The following is a 17,340-nucleotide window of genomic DNA, read 5'->3' as shown; positions in this document are numbered from 1 at the left end:
ACACAGGTTTGTAACTACAAACATTCTTTTCATTTCCCCATATACATTTAAATGAATCTCCATTAAATAATCCCCAGAAGAAACTACCGTATTTTCCAGAGCAGTAGTTCTCAGAAATTTCTAGCCTCATGAACCTTTCACACCCTTAAAATTTATTGAGAACCCCAAGGAACTTTGGTTAATATGGGTGCTATCTACTGATATTTACCACATTACATATAATAGAAAAAAAAATTAAAAGACAAGGGTACACAAATACATACACTATTAGCTGTCACAACGATATCGTCCAATATTATGCCACCTCTGGAAAACTCCAGTGTACACTCATGAGAGAAGGAGAGTGGAAAAGCAAATGGCATCTTAGTATATTCATGAAAATAGTTTTGACTTCACAGAACCCCAAAAAGGGAGGCTCCCCAGACCATCCTTTGGGAACCACTGTTCTAGGTACTCTCCATTACAATGAACAATCAAGCTAAGTATTTTAAACAAAGACTTACTCTCGAGCAAAACTCCTAGTGATGGGAGATCTTACTGGGGCTTGTAATTCTTCCCATTCTGGCAAAGGTTTTATTTCTAAAGGTGCTGGCTTGACTGAAACAAAAGAGAAAAAAAGAGACTTTAGCATACAGAAATTTGGAAAACAAAACCAGACCCTCTTTCTACATCTCTCTTTATACGTTATAGCCAGAGTACACCTAGCACCAGCTTAGTTTCACACATGAAAAGAAGTTCACTGATGTTATGTGATTTTTCCAAGGTTACGCAGCTAAAAAATTAGTGGCAAAAGCTAAATCAGATAATGTTTCCTGATTGTTGACTGAAAGTCTAAATAAAACTCTATTATTACAACATGTTGCTTCTTAAGTAAATATTTTATGAATATAAACTTAATGAGAACAAGAAAGACTAATGTGACCCAATTCCTTCATAGTTACTTGACTTATACTTTTCATTATTTCCTTATCTTGTTTTTTTCACTAACTTTATCCTCAAACACGGAGATTTAATTTTCTATGTAAAAACAGTCCTCATCATCAACATTGAAGCATCATTTATACAACTATACATATAAAATGATGTTTAGGAAGCAATAAACACAAAACTTCGCTAAAACCAAAAACTGAAAAAAAGAATTAATAACCAAATCTTTTAAATTAATTCAGGCCCAGTCTGGAACCAAATAAAACAAAGCAATAATTATATCTTTATGCTCAAACTCTGCTCTGAGAAAAGGCCACAATTTAACAATTGCCTCAAATTTTTTAGCTTAATTTAACCAACAATATCCTTTAACAAATTAAGTAAAAATAAATGCTAATGTTCTTATTAGCTTTATGTATAAGTTGTCTTTGCTTATTTACCCTATTATTGCAGTGGACAATTAATTACTCTGCCAGTATACATTCCACAGAGCTCTTCGCCCTTAAAGTAAGACTCAGTTTTCAGAAATTCATGGCATGAGCAAAAGAACTTCAACAATATTATTTGTTAATATTCATTACCTTTTAGGATACGATTTAAACATATTAGGTAAATATTTTAGTTGCATTTCATCCTGCCACTCTAAAGAAAGAGTCTTCATTTTTTCCAGGCATCCCTCCTCTACTCTTTCTTTGTCCATATATGTGTACATTGAATCAACCAAGTTACAATTACCTTCAGACTAAAAAATAGGTAGTCATTTTAAAGGAATATGTAGATTCTCTGGGGTTGAGGCCGAAGTATTTTTGGCAACTCAAATACAAAAAAGCTCGATGAGATTTTCTGAAGGCTACACTGATTTAAGTTTGAGTTAAAATAATTTTGCTCACCTATACACTTAAAATGGACACATACAGAATGCTGTGCTCACTTGAAAGCATTTCTTTAACTCTGATGTTTTCCCTTTTTTTAAAACACGAAGGCTAACAGCTGCTTAGCTGTCAAATTCTAAGTAATGGCATAAAGTGATGAATCCATGGAAATGATTGTACATTGTCTCAGAACAGAATATATACATTATACATAAATACAGGAGACAATTGGCACTCACAAGCTTAAAGAAAACACTCTATTGATGTCTAAAAGGTTAAAAGAATAATGCAAAAGGGAAAGACTGAATATCATATATTATCAAATATTTAACATGCTGCTGTTAATGGCATAACAAATATACGCGTTGTGTATTATGGGAAGCATTCACTTTAGAAATTACATGCTGGGAAGTTTTATTTACAACAAAATAGCATTTAAGGCTCTTCTGCTTTACTTTTAAAGGAAACAACATCACAGAATAAATAAATTCCCAACACCCCATCCAGCATGCGGTGCTAAGGTACATACCCTTTCTTCTTGTAGCAAAGTCACCTATGGTTTGTGAATCAGTTCGCTCTAAACCATGGGGTTTGGGTCTTAAAATTTTAGGACTTTGACCTAATTGGTAAAAAGAAGATTCTCTTAATATAATGTTATTTTTTTAATTGGAAAAGCAACAGAGCCCTGAGCAGACATGTTACATCTCAAAAGCATAAACAAAAGTTTGTTTGTGGAGACTATTTCAGTCTGCCTATGCATATCATTCATGCTCAATACCATGGGAACGCGGAAGCTGCATGCAACAATGTAATAAGCAAACTGTTATAAAAGATGGAAGGGGTTTAGTGGCATAACTGCTTGGTTAGTTGTTATCTTTATTTGGAGGAAGAGAGGAAAAACATGTGTCATGTTAGTTACTCTTCTAACATGCCTTAGAAAACTGGATCCAATAAAAAATTATAAAACCTCTCAGTCAGATCGCAAGTACATCTTTTCTTTGAAGTCTGGTGTCTCATACGAAAGTACCAAGGCCTACTTTCTTAACTTGATGGAGGTGTTTTAAAAACCTTAATCTGACTACTCCTTCACCACCTGAAAGCGCCCTTCTAGAGAAGTTCTATTGATACAATGTCTGCTAATCCAAAGTCAAAACCAAGACCAGCATTTCTTTTCCCTGAACACTCAGTGGTTGCCCCCGTGACACCATTTTGCAAGGATTAGATGTCTAGATTCTGGAACTGCTGACTGTCTAGCTTTAATTTGAGAATTGGAAAGCATAAATTCAGTTGCCATCATTTTTTTTTTTTCGTTTAATCTCTGTCATGTACAAGTACTGCTGAAAAGCCTTATGAAAAGTACAGGTTTAATACCCAGCAGCTGGCCTCATATACTTTTTCCCACTAGAAGCCTGGATGCCAGAGTAGCAATATCATTTCAATCGGGAATTTAAACTACTTCATTCTCAATGGCACCAAATTCTCTTTTTTCTTGGCATGCACAAAACTGAGTTGACCTCTATTAGATGGAAAATAATATTAGAGTTCGCTGATTCAATGCTGATCTCTAGCACCTTATTGACCAAAATCTACAAGTTCTTGAAAATGTGATTTTCTAGCTTATAAAACATGAAAATTTCCTAACTCTCTCAAGTACTCTCAAGGGTACTCCTTGGTATTCTTCACAGAAAGATACCATATTAAGTGAATTTTTTAATCGTGCATTTATAAAATTTCCATGTATCTTCTACTCCATGCAAAGCTTAAGGCTGATTTTAGGACAAACGCCTCAAGGTGAAAATGTTGCCCTGAATTGAACCTAGTCACTCATGCATTTTGGTAGCTTCATTTCTTTGTATTTTTACTGCCTGGCTCAATTTGACATTTATGTTCCAGACAGAAATGAAAGTGATACTCAAATGATGGCTCAGTATTATTTATGAGGAGAGAAAGGAAAAAAAAGTCCAAGGTGTACGTACTTCTCCTCTGCTGCCTAGAGGCAAATACTGGAATGTTTCTCTAATTACTTAAGTGCGACAATTAAAGGGTATGAGATAAGACTAAAGCAGAGGCAGAAAAGGAACCAACTCTGGGGATACACTGATTCTCAAATTCTAAGAGTCAACAGTGTTCACTCATTTGAGCCTCAGCTTTTTTTTTTTTTTTTAATTATTAGCACCTTTAATTATTTATTTATTTATTTATTTATTTTTTGGCTGTGTTGGGTCTTCGTTTCCGTGCGAGGGCTTCCTCTAGTTGAGACAAGCGGGGGCCACTCTTCATCGCTGTGCGCGGGCCTCTCACTATCGCGGCCTCTCTTGTTGCGGAGCACAGGCTCCAGACGCGCAGGCTCAGTAATTGCGGCTCACGGGCCCAGTTGCTCCGCGGCATGTGGGATCCTCCCAGACCAGGGCTCGAACCCGTGTCCCCTGCATCGGCAGGCAGATTCTCAACCACTGCGCCACCAGGGAAGCCCAGCCTCAGCTTTTAAATCCAAGACAGTTAACAAGGAGGCTTTAGCTAGATTAGGTTTGAACAAAGAAAGCGACATGACTCATTTCTTTAGCAAAGGGCACCCCATTGTGCGTTAACCCTCAGGGGTTAAAACAATCTCCCCCCCCCCCCCCCGGGGCTGTCAATCTCTGGATCATGGGATCTGCTCCCTCATTTGGAGCACAACTTGGTAAATCTTAACCTCTGGTTCAGATCTCCCCTAAGATCCTTACTGGCATACCTACAAAGTCACCCCACATGCAGGTTCTGTAGGCTTTCACACTGCATGTTCGAAATGGAATTTATCTTCTGGGACCCACCACACCTGCTTTGTTTCCTCTGTCTGCAGTTGCCATAGCAGATCTCTTAAGAGTTACTCTAGATTCCACTTTCTCTCTGATTTCCCTGTATCAATTTTACTTTCTATTTATAATGGCAATAGTTTGTTTTCATTTATCCAAGAAAATTAAAGAATCTGTAAGTTTTTTAGTCCTGGCTTCCTTTTTTTAATGTGCGCTGCACTTACCTGGTTTGTTTTTCTGCAATTGAACTCACACTGTATGCCTCCACTTACACTCCAAGTGGCCTCCAAACTTGTAAAAATCACTCACTCTAGGTCCCCAAGTGGAGGCAGCAATTTCGAGTCAGGACAGGGACTTTTGTTATGCCTCCCTGTCTGATCATCTCTAAAGTGAGGCGTCAAGAACCCTGGGTTTGGAACACCGGGCAAAGCACTCTTTAAAGAAGATGCTGAAAAAAAGTGTGATTTTATAACAGTTTGCATTAAAAAATACCATTTTTCCCCTATGGTATCCTTAAATCTTAGAATGAGCTTTCTAGGGGCCGACCTGATTATGTTACTTGCCTACATAAAACCCTTTAATGGTGTTCTCAGAATAAAGCCCAAACTCATTAGCATGGATTATAAAACCCCCAGGAGCTGGCACCTGCCAGGCATTTGGCATTCGTTCCTGCATTCATACTTTCCTCCCTCCCACCCAAGACTCTGAGCCAGTCCCCTCTTTTTAAAGGATCTGGGTATGCTGTTTATTCTGATAGAAGATCCTCTATCATCATTTCATTGCCACTCACCCTCTGAGACTCTCCTCAGAGGAGACAGCCTGCAGGGCCAAGAGCTAACCTCAACCACAAGCCCCCTTCTGTGCTAATTATGATAATGTGTTTACTTTTCCACTTTCCCACTAAACGGGAGCTTCTTTAGAGAAGCCACCTGTCCTTCCTTGGGTTTCGAGACCCGAGACCTATCAGAGGGTACATCCTATAACTGGGAGGCCCTTCAATCTGTTTTGATGAACTGCGGTTCTCTTAAAGCTTAATCTGATGGTGGTGTTTGATCAATGTCTTAACTTTGTGTTTGCCTTTGAAGGAAAAAAAAGAAAATAAGAGCAACTGAATGTTGTTTCAAAAGCTGATCATACCAAATATGGTCAAGGCAGTCATACGAGGTCATGCTTCAAAGAAGCAGATGCGGTCCTTTTTGAAAAGTCCATACACGATTATTATTTTTACTAGGTACTGCTTACATAAATGCAACTCAAAGTGGACAATTTATTTTCTCTACCATTATAGGTCTAACTTAGCCTAAATTATTCACTCATCTGAAGTTTCACAGATGATGCTACTATTTCCAGTAGGCATCTCAGAAATCAAGAAAGAAGAAAAATAATTCACAACATTATTATCCTCTAATTCCAAGGAGTAATCAAGGTAGCACACTGAAAAACTTTTACACTTGTTTGAATAGTCTCATTGTATAAAGGGGACTATAATAATGATAATTATATTGGAAGGTCAGGAATATTTAGGAAAAAAACCCGCACGTGGAGGCTGTGCTCTAAAAATGCACTCTGTACTCATTTCCTTTAACCTGTAACCAACCCAAAAATCTGACTTGAGAGTCAAACTTTAATACTTGTTTATTAAAATCTAGCTATATTTACTGGTATCATTTACCCATCTTCCAAACATTTATTATAGTATAAAAGTAGTTTTTCGAAAGCATGTTAATTTTTAATCACTTTCAAAAAACTTCTTCAGAAGCTCTCTTGAGCAAATATTTATAGCAAAGATACCAAAAAGATCCACCTAGAGAAGCTCCTCGATTGGTCTTCTGGATCCTTCCTATACCAAAGTGAAGATCCAGAAGGACCTGAAGATATTTTAACCAAACGAACGTACAAAAACACAAGAAGTAACCTCGCACTGCTTTTTTAAAACCAATACAACAACTAATGGTCAGATCTACTGCAGAAAGCCATGAATGGACAAAGCCAAACAAAACAAAATATAAAGACAGCATATCTGAGGCTTGAACAGCTGCTATATCACGTTAGAAAGAGAGTGAATGGGCCCAGTTAAGTGCACAGATGAAATCTGGTAGATTTATGTAAGAACTTACTTTAAGAGAAATCACAATATCTTATAGAAATTTCCCAAACTTTACAAAGTTGTTTTTCCATTAAAATATAAAAGTTCAGTTGAAGTAATCAAAACAGAATTTGTCCTGCATTTCCAATGACTCACCTGCTTTCCTAATATTTAACACAGTACATGTAAATTATGATTTTCTCCTCTGTTAATATACACAAGATATGGTTCAGAACAAATACTATTGTGACAGAAATAGTATGGGTGAAAATATAGATACCACAGTTGGGTGACTGGGTAAAGTGTCCATGAAAATACATTGAATGTAAGTGTTTAAAACATGCACGTATTTCTGAGGCTTCAATTACTCAGAAGTATTTGAAAAACTCATCCGTACTACTAACTACAGCAGCTGACATCTATAATTGGGGGTATAAACAAGACTAGAATGTCACTCATTTATTGTAGACCCTTCCCAAGAAGACGATCACAGAAACCAGTTATACTGGGTGTTGAGTTAGTTGTATTGAGTTTTGGAACTGATCAAGCCATATTTTATAGAATAAGGTTTGCTTATTATGAGGTTTAGTTAATAAGAGATACTAAAATAATAGACAGAGCCATGTATCTGATGTCACAAAATTTGAAATGAAAACAGACTCATTAGATGCTATGTACCATGAGAAGAATTTCAGGACGAAATAAGACGTCTGTTTTACGGTTTAAGTTTTTAAGGATAAACTTTGCTCCAAGATCTGAATTTGGGTTTTAAAATGTTTTTCTCGAATAGCTATAACTTTCTAAAGTGACTTGACAAAGTTTGCCTTGCAATATTAGATACTTTCTCATGCCTTCTCTTGTATCATATTTATTTTAAAAAGTAGAGTAATAATAAGAAAAGCAACCCACCCCCTTTTTTTATAACTAAGACTTTAAGTAACTTCTTTACTGTTTTGCTAAACCCATTATTCTCCTTGAATTTGTCAAAAACTATGTGGCAATTTTATTCTGGGTGCTTTTTCAGTTCATTTTGTATCTAAGCAATGATACCAAATCAGTAATCTGGCCCATGAGCTCAAGATTGTCTTTCAATAGCTCAGTTAATTTTTTAAAGACTAAACAGAATCTCCAAAAGTAACCAAGGGACCTACTTTGTTCTGTTCTACAAGTAGGGTCACCATTGGTTGGTTTAGAGGACTAGGACAGTCTCTCATGTACTAGAATATATAGTACTTTCACTATATACTTACATAGGGAGGTTTAATTACACATATCTACAATATATATGATATAGAGTACACATGCCATTTTATTATGCTGCCTACATAAAATAATATGTACTATAATATGGGGGTACGTGAACTCTGTCAGACCTAGATGATATTAAAAGCATTTCATTATGATCCTAAAACTTTCCAACATGTAAATAGGGACCTTTTCTGACTCTGCATTGTGCTTACCACATGAAACCATTAACTGTGAAATATACCGGGAATTTTCAAACTGTGTGACGCAGAGCCCGACGGGAGGAAGGAGAAGCAGGAGAGCAAAGCCGCAAGGACTCAGAGCCCCATGCCTCGCCCACAGCACACCACGTCCACATTTATGTGGGGACCTCAAGATATAAAACGGTTACGTTTGGTGTCAAAAACTAGCGATCTGCTGCCAACATGCGCTAATTACAGGAAAAGAACGAGAGAACCAGTTTAGCATTAAAATGAGGATTTCGATGTTTCACGGACTTCCTGACACTTGTATCTTAATCCTTCCACCCTCTGCGGGCTCAATTATAAATCTATACATGTCCAAACATACTTCTCTGTGTGTTGTATGCAAAGAAGAAAACGACGAGGGATGTCTACATAGATTTAAAAACAAATGAGGACCAAGAGAAACAAAAGGAAAAGTTATCACCTAACAAGCCTGGGATGCTCACACTGTTTCTAAAATAGCCAGCCCTGATCATGGCTCTGCTGCTGGAGCCTCTGGGGTGACTGGGGGTGCGACCATCTTTCCAGCTGTCCGAGCAAAGGTGGGCCCTTGACCCAACAGCAGCCAGCATGTGGGCTCGCCTGCAACCTACAATCTATCTTGTGGCCTGGTGTGGACAGACAAACGAGACCAATCAAAGCTTCGCTGAGCGATCTGGAGTGAGTCAATAATGAACAAGGCAATTAGCAGCAGATGTGGAAGCTGCGAGGGCCCATAAAAAGGAGCCACAGGGCGGAATCGAGGCCACGCAGGGCTATCAGAGGCCAAGGCTCTCTGACAGCAGAAAGCACGTGAAGTAGAGGATGCAGCATAAAAGAAAACAGGAAAGAAGGAAAGAATGTGAGGGAGAGCAAAGCAGGATCAAAGAGTTTCCAGAGGACAGAAATGCAGGGAGGGCAGGACAAAGTGACAGCCTCCTAGGGGTGTCTCAGTTGCCGCTAACTTTCTCTTTTCATTTACTTTCTTAAAAGCAAAACAAAACAAAACTCATTTTCTTAAGATAGTCTGAGTCTCAGTCTCTGTTCCCCACACCGGGAACTTAATTAGAATGACTATTAATGATCCAAGCCCAGGTTAATGAGACATTTACACAAACATTACATGCTTTTTAAAAACAGCTACATAGAGCACACGAGACTCTTCAAATGTGCTGAATTCCCCAGAAATTGTGCCACGCATCTCACAGCCAATACACTAACTTACTTGGTTGTCGAGATTAAATCACACTTGCAGCCTGCGGCAACACAGCTGGCTGTCTGGGGTTTAACCACTTGAACCCAAATTTCCAAAGCTTGGGTACATATTACCAGTTTGGCTGAAAAGTTTCTTTTACACTGAGTTCTTAACCAACCATGCCACCTTAGAATTTAATGTTACTTATGAAGGCCAGTATGAAAGAACAGACTAGAAGCATTTGTTTACACCCCAGCAAAGGCAGAATCATTTTTAAAAAGTTGTTATATGCACAGAATGGAAAGAGTATACAAGCAACCTTACTGTTCTTAAAGAATCATGGCAAGTGCACTAATAATCTCAAGTCTGATTTGATATTAAATACTCCGGAGGAGAGGTTACAAAAGACCAACCAAAGACAATATCTAGCTTGTAAAAGTGTGTGGTATGGTCTGCAATGTTTCGTTTTGTTTTTTTTAAAATAATTAAATTAGGTGGTAGAACTTAAAAATCAAAAGAAAATACACATAAAACCCCAAATTTTTGACTTCCTTTGATAATCAGAAGATCTTCCTCTAGGGGGGCCCATGTTAGTTTCACAAGTTCACAAAGAATTGTAGGCAGGCAGTAATTAGTGACTCCATTTGGATGGGCCAAGGGCATTCCAGTTTCTCCTAATTATCTCCCGTTGCTTGCCAATCCTTGTGAATATTTTAGTTTGTAACCTCTGCTCCAGAGATAGGAGACTTAAAAATCTCACCTGGGCATCAACATATGACATAATAATTATTAATCTATAAACAGCAATACTACTTTACTTAAACAAGCTGGTAACTTAGGTAATATGAAATACTTCTGAATTTCTAGTCCCGATTCCGTTTTGGATTTAATGACAGTTAAATGCAGATCTCAATTGGCAACCCCCGGCCCTTTTACCACGCCACGCTCTCCTTACCTTTTCTGTCTGGCTTGAGGTTCCGATCCACGGGGGGTGGTTCACAGTCTGCAACAGGAACTGGCCTTCTAGGAGGGGTCTTCGGGCTGGACCTGAAGCCCATATGAGCGGGAGGAGGCACTTGCATTCCAAATGAAGAAAAATCAAATGTCCCCGGAGTCATTGGCACATAATTTGCTTCCTGAATTGGTTCCGTGAAACTGCTGGAATGTTGTCGTGGAGGAGAGTTGGGATTCATGGGGACATAATTTTCATCCAGTTCTTCGCTTGATACACTCCCCACTGTCAATACATTTTTGATTTTCTAAAACACACATACATTTCTTTTAATAAACAAGAACTACTGTCAAACAGGAAAACAGAGTTGTAAGTTATGCCTATTCATGTGGATCTGAAGGGACTTTTATTTCAGGATCTCATTTAGTCTCAGGGTCCTAAGTGCGAAGGTTTTGACAATGAAATACACTTGATGATGTCAAGGTCAATTATACTTACAAAGTGGTTGTGGAAGCCTTCGAGTGAACTAGATCTATCAGTTGGAAATGTTCGTGGAATATCATAGCAGTCTTGAGAACTAGCATCTAAAACAGAGAACAAACTATCAATATTTCTCCCCATCTTTGCCAGTTCCCAGGGTAATCAGGAATGACCTTCTCTCTCTCTCTTTTCATATATGCATGCATGCACACACACAGATTTTAAAAAGGATGCTCAAAGAATAATATATTGAATTGAAACATTAGACCACTAGAAAATGCAGACATTTATTCATATGCTAACCAGTATCAGTATTTGATTATGACAGTGAGATGGGTTATTTAAAGATGGAGAAAAGAAATACTTCTGTTTTCTTATCTTTTGTACCCTTGGGTATAACTTATATCTCACTAACTTATTATAACCACCTGAAGATACATTACAGCCATTTCGAGAAAGAAGTTAGAAATTGGTGTTGAATGGCTAAGTAAGTATTGACATAAGTACCATCCACAAGGCATCAAATCTTTAACTTCTTTAGAACAGCTGGATAACTCTACCACAAAATCCAGAAGTGTCAGACGTAGTTTTTAGGGTGGGTGCCTTTTAAACTTGGGCTTTTTATTTTCAGGACTTTAGGACCCTCAGAGGCTAACCCAGACTCAATTTTTCTCCTCTCAAAGTCTATAACTTTTGGCAGGCTCTAGGAAGATGGTACCGGAATCAGTGAAGTGGCTAAGGGGTAAGGGGAGAGAAGATTCAGAGCTTTAAAAATAAATAAAACCAACCAAACAAAAAGCAGAATGACCTGATTGCAACTGAATATCACCTGGTAGACATAACGTAAAAACTGTTGATCTGGGAAGGAAGGAAACAGAGCCCAACAGATGTGACACAGAAGCGGCCGTAATAGGACACAAATACGGGAAAGGGTATGACTGGGAAAGGCTTTGTGGCTGGTCCATTTCCTGTGCCTCTGCCCCATCGGGTCTGCTCACCCAGGATGTAGAGCAAGTGAGAGAGAGCGGTGCACACTCCCTGAGGCAGGGAAGTATTACTAAGGCCATACTTCTTAGGGGTGAAAAACTCCTCGTCTTTCTCCCTTCCACCACAACATGTACACAGGCACACGCTGCCTGCACAAACACACTTCCTGGGATCTAATGAGGCTCTGACAGCTTCGCTACCTGAGTGGGTAACTGCAGCGCTGAAGAAAAAAGGGACTGCCGTTTAATGTCACACTAAGCGTCCAAGAACAAATACTCAGAAAAAGAGATTTTCTATCATTAACCTCTAAGCCAGGAAAAGCCAACTGGAGCTGACCTTTTCGCAATTTGTTCAAATCCACAGTGGAAATGGTATTACTACGGGACGGTGGCACCCCTGCTGTCGGGATACAGTAACTACTGTCAGTGTCAGAGGCTGTGCGTGTGATGCTACACGTGTCCACAGGAGATCGGTCATGAGCCGGATGCGGTTTCGGTGGCCGAGGTGGAGGAATATCTGGAATAGTGTCTAGCTTTGACGTCTGCCCCAAGGTTCCTTCTGGAAATGTTCGTGGAATCTGATAAGTATTACCAGGTGTTGGAGGAATGTCATAACTAATAGATACATGCCTCATTTGAGGCTCTACACTCGAGGTCCCGGATGGGGTATTAAAAACATAGAGCTCTCCGTCAGCTTCGGTACTTGAAGGAGACACCTTTGGTAAGACGTCGTGGGAGTGACTTCTGGGCAGGTTATAAAGGCTGGAGTCTACGGAAACGGATGCAGCCCGAGACGGTGGAGAGTCATACATCATCTGCTGCTGGAAAAAGCCATTCACTCCATGTTTGCTCTGGGAGGAAGCAGGATTTTTATGAGCAGGGACGTTATCATTGCAGTCTGTCTCCGAAGGGGTGGATTTCGCAGAATCAGCGTGCGTTCTAAATAAGAATTGTTAATGACAGAAAACACGGTGAAGACCGAAGACTACATTTTAATAAATGTATTTCTAGCTTAGCAATCAAACTCCATGGCTTTTTTCATTCAAGTTTTTGGTGTGTGTCACCCATCTGATTGAAAGCACGAATGTTCCTGAGTTTTTATGATTATACACCAGATAACAAAACCGCCACCACAAAACCAAAAGCATTCTCCCTAATCTCGTTCTGCACCTGTTCACACCCCCCCACCTCCACCTAGTATATCCACACGTAAAACCACAATCCCTGAAGCACTGGAATTAGAAAGGTACAAAACTTGGAGGAAGGTAAATAATTAAGGCACAAGACACCAGGAAAAGCACTTCCTCTGAAAAGCATGCAAAAACCTCGTGCCAACAGTTTATCAAGGTGATCCACTGCTCTTTAGCCCACCTGTGGCAACTCTGTTGTTCTGTAAAATGAAAAGTCTAATGATTACCTGGTATTGAATACATTCAATGTGTCATACAAGGAGGTGGCAACTTGATAGGTTTTGTGTATCTTCCTTTCTATTTATTTTCTTTAACAAATATTTAGCCAATACTATGAAAAGAATCAAAATACAAGGCAAGGAGTTAGCCAACTCCGAACAATAATTCACCTTGAGAAATCTCATTAGAATGTATTTTATGCTTTGGGTACATTTTTGGTCTCTGTATTTTGTGGTATCACGAAATTTGGGAATAAGTCAAAATGAAGCTACCAATACCAGAACGCTTGTCCTTCCTTAATGCTAAACAAGATACCTTACCTACCTATGTGTGTTGTCCAAAGTCCTGTAGGAATTTAAACTCAATATTTAAAAAAAATAACTTGTGATAGTTTTTTTTTAAAGGGCATATCTCCCTGATTTCTTGGTAACATCTGGCGCTGTGTATTGCATTTATTCACTGAAACTCTCCCCCACTACTATCAGAGGACCTTTATTGCAAAATTCTGACTTTCCTTCTTCCTCACTGATTATGCCCTTGTTTCACTGACTGCCTCTTTCTTCCTGTCTCTCCAACCTGAAAATGGCCATCAGAAATCAGTCCTCTAAGTCTTTATAGCACACACCATTAAAAAATCCTGCTTTCCCGTAACTTCCCCTTCTACTGAATGCTGACAACTGCCATCTTCTCACCAAACTCCGAGTCCTGTATTTACAAATGGTTCAAACGTATTGCTACTTGGTTATCCCAGTGTTCCCTTGCTCATGTGTACCAAACTAAACTCAACTTACTTCTCCAATTGGTGGTCCTTTCTGACTTGCCATGAAAAGAAATGTCTTTATATCCCAGATTCTCTAAACTCAAAATCCAATCAACTTTGATTCATTCTCTTTGATCACCACCATCACTTGGGCACAAAGCCCTTCTTTCTAGCCAAGCGCCTATTCCCCCACTCTGTTCCCACTGTCACCACCCCAAGTTCAGGTCCGTATCTCTGCTGAGATCTACACCACGGACCCCTCCCTCAGCAAACTTCTTTCCTCTAGCTTCTGCCTCTTCCAATCTATCGTACCATCGATAGGACCAGGACCGCTAGAAGATCAATATTTCCAAAACATGGTTCTCAGGTCACTCACCTATTCAGAGAAAATCCCTTTAAGGGTTCCTACAGGCTGTAGGAACTACAAAAAGCCCACAAACAACTCCACTTGGCACTGAGGCTACTCCTCCTATGAGGTATCTCACCCTCTCTCTCAAAAACACTTGCACTGACCTTTCTAGGAATTTCTCACACATATTCTAAAATTTATACCTGATTTAATTCAAACGTGAAGTTAAGAAGAAGCTAGAAGTACAATGAGTACTAAGTTCCCTGTCTTTGACTAGCTTAGAGTTTAGTGGAGAATACATAAAATTATCAAGCTATTTCCAATTCTGTGATACTGGGCTGGCCAAAAGGTTCGTTCCGCTTTTTCCGTAAGATGGCTCTAGTAGCACTTAGTTGTCTTTAACTTCATTTGAAACAGTTTTGCTGGACTGTATGTGACAGCTGTCATATCAGCGTGCATTTAAAAAAAGACTTATCAAAATTGGTGAATTTTTGTATAGCCATTTTAATATTGAAAATGGAAGGAAAAAGCAACATTTTCAGCATGTTTTATTATTTCAAGAAAGGTAAAAATGCAACTGAAACGCAAAGAAAGATTTGTGTAGCGTATGGAGAAGGTGCTATGACAGATCGAACGTGTCAAAAGTGGTTTGCGAAGTTTCGTGCTAGAGATTTCTCACTGGACGATGCTCCACGGTCAGGTAGACCAGTTGAAGTTGACAGCGATCAAATAGAGACATTAACTGAGAACAATCAACGTTATACCACGTGGGAGATAGCTGACGTACTCAAAATATCCAAATTAAGCGTTGAAAATCATTTGTGCCAGCTTGGTTATGTTTTAATCGCTTTGAGGTTTGGATTCCACATAAATTAAGTGTAGAAAACCTTCTTGAGAACTGCGTATTTCCATATGCAGTTCTCTACTTAAACGTAATGAATATGTTCCGTTTTTAAAACAAATTGTGACGGGTGATGAAAAGTGGATACTGTACAATAATGTGAAATGGAAGAGAGCATGGGGCAAGTGAAATGAACCACCACCAAGCACACCAAAGGCCAGTATTCATGCAAAGAAGGTGATGTTGTGTATATGGTGGGATTGGAAGGGAGTCCTCTGTTATGAGCTCCTTCCGGAAAACCACACGATTAATTCCAACAAGTAATGCTCCCAATTAGACCAACTGAAAGCAGCACTTGAGGAAAAGCGTCCAGAATTAGACAACAGAAAACGCATAATCTTCCATCAGGGTAACGCAAGACTGCATGTTTCTTTGATGACCAGGCAAAAACAAGCTGTTACAGCTTGGCTGGGAAGTTCTGACTCATCCGCCGTGTTCACCAGACATTGCACCTTCAGATTTCCACTTATTTCGGTCTTTACAAAATTCTCTTAATGGAAAAAATTTCAATTCCCTGCAAGACTGTAAAAGGCACCTGGAATAGTTCTTTGCTCAAAAAGATAAAAAGTTTTGGGAAGATGGAATTATGAAGTTGCCTGAAAAATGGCAGAAGATAGTGGAACAAAAGGGTGAATATATTGTTCAATAAAGCTCTTGGTAAAAATGAAAAATGTGTCTTTTAGTTTTACTTAAAAAACCGAAGGCACTTTTTGGCCAACCCAATAAAACAGAGACATGGGGGTACAACCAGGATTCTCTGAAAACCCAGAGAGGCATTTAACACAGCCTGGGAGTTTAGTGGAATGCCTCCTTGGAGGAGATGTCTGAGCTGAGGACTGCAGGATGAACGGGCGTTTGCAAGGCAATGCTCACATCTTGCCTTCATCTATAAGCACTTCATGCTTGCATGTTTTGATTCCTTCACAAGCTTTACTTTTAAACTCTGAAGGTGACTGAATCTAAGGGGGCTATATCTTATGTAATTAGTTTGTACCTTCATAGCACCTAGCGAAACAGTGGGACCTCAGTGGGTACTTCACGAATATTTGCTATTTAACTGTCACTTTTGCAAAATACAGATACAAAATATATCTGAGTAATGATTTTGAGCATAATTTCTACTACAGTAGGAAAGCTATGATACCAATGAGATCAATGAAAGACACTATATAAAAAGAAAATGGACTGAAAACTGTCACTTAGCTGTTGGCTTTTGAAAAGCTGAGATGGAAAAATAATTGTGGAGCTCCCTAAAATAAAATCTTAGTTATTAGTAGCATATGCAACAACGTTGCGAGTGTATAATTTTAAATTCTCACAGCAAACAAGCAAAAATCAAGTTAGAATTTGATATTAACTAGTGTTGATTTATAATTTTTCCTTCTTTTTTTTTTTTTTTTTTACTTTTACAGGTAAAATCCCATTACAACAAATATATAGAAACTCATCTTTGGAAGGTTTGTGAGCTATTTCCACTATCTCAGGGAATGGTTCACAGAAACTAATTTGTGGATATTAACAAATTCTACATAAAAATTTTTGAACAAGGGTTTTGTATGATCCTTTAGCCCAGTAACAGTCACTTTCAACATGAAAAAAAACTTTTTTTAATAAAAATAATGCTTGAATCTAATATCCCTGTTTAAAAAAATATCTTTTATATTTCAATGCAATTCACCTCCCTCCTTGATATTGCAAATTAAGATAATAAATATACCCCATATCACCAGTTGTCACATAGCTATTAATGGTATGACAGGCCTTGTGATCGTCAATTTCTGGCTCAGTTCTCACCGTTACCTCCAGTCTTCCAATTATTCAACATCAAATGAGAAGAACGATTAAATTAAAATATCTTATAGCTTAGAAGAAAAGAGGGGTATGGGAGCAGAGATCAAGATGACAGGGAAACCAAGGATTCGGCAAACTTTTATGATATCTTTGGTCAAGTACTGAAATCCACAGACTTCATTTTACTTAAAAATCTGCAAAGTCAAGGCACGTGGTAAGCTCTGCTTCATCACTAGGTGTGAAGATTTGAAAGTTTCAAAGTTTTTAGCAATATATTTGATTTCATCAAATTTCACGAACATCTGATTTGTTTATTCCATAGGATTTGCTATATTGGGATTTTACCTGTACGATTAATTTCTCACACAGAT

At 38.6% G+C, this 17,340-nt stretch overlaps 1 protein-coding gene across 4 annotated transcripts in view; it reads right to left on the bottom strand.

The window, feature by feature from the left end:
• GAB1 (GRB2 associated binding protein 1) overlaps positions 1-17,340 on the bottom strand; it is a 122,546-nt gene that overhangs the window by 9,662 nt on the left and 95,544 nt on the right. For 2 of the 4 annotated variants that reach the window (XM_059922541.1, XM_059922542.1), the window contains 5 exons: positions 12,097-12,698; positions 10,792-10,877; positions 10,297-10,600; positions 2,329-2,418; positions 504-597 (listed from right to left, as the gene is read on the bottom strand). In XM_059922541.1, coding sequence (XP_059778524.1) covers positions 504-597; positions 2,329-2,418; positions 10,297-10,600; positions 10,792-10,877; positions 12,097-12,698 — 1,176 coding nt within the window. The remainder of the gene's footprint in view (positions 1-503; positions 598-2,328; positions 2,419-10,296; positions 10,601-10,791; positions 10,878-12,096; positions 12,699-17,340) is intronic. The other 2 variants (XM_059922544.1, XM_059922545.1) reach the window with 1 other exon arrangement.

The sequence above is a fragment of the Balaenoptera ricei genome, chromosome 5, assembly GCF_028023285.1.
Source record: "Balaenoptera ricei isolate mBalRic1 chromosome 5, mBalRic1.hap2, whole genome shotgun sequence".
NCBI lineage: Eukaryota > Metazoa > Chordata > Mammalia > Artiodactyla > Balaenopteridae > Balaenoptera > Balaenoptera ricei.
The sequence above is the reverse complement of the archived record's forward strand: the minus strand, read 5'-3'. Positions and strand labels throughout refer to the sequence as shown.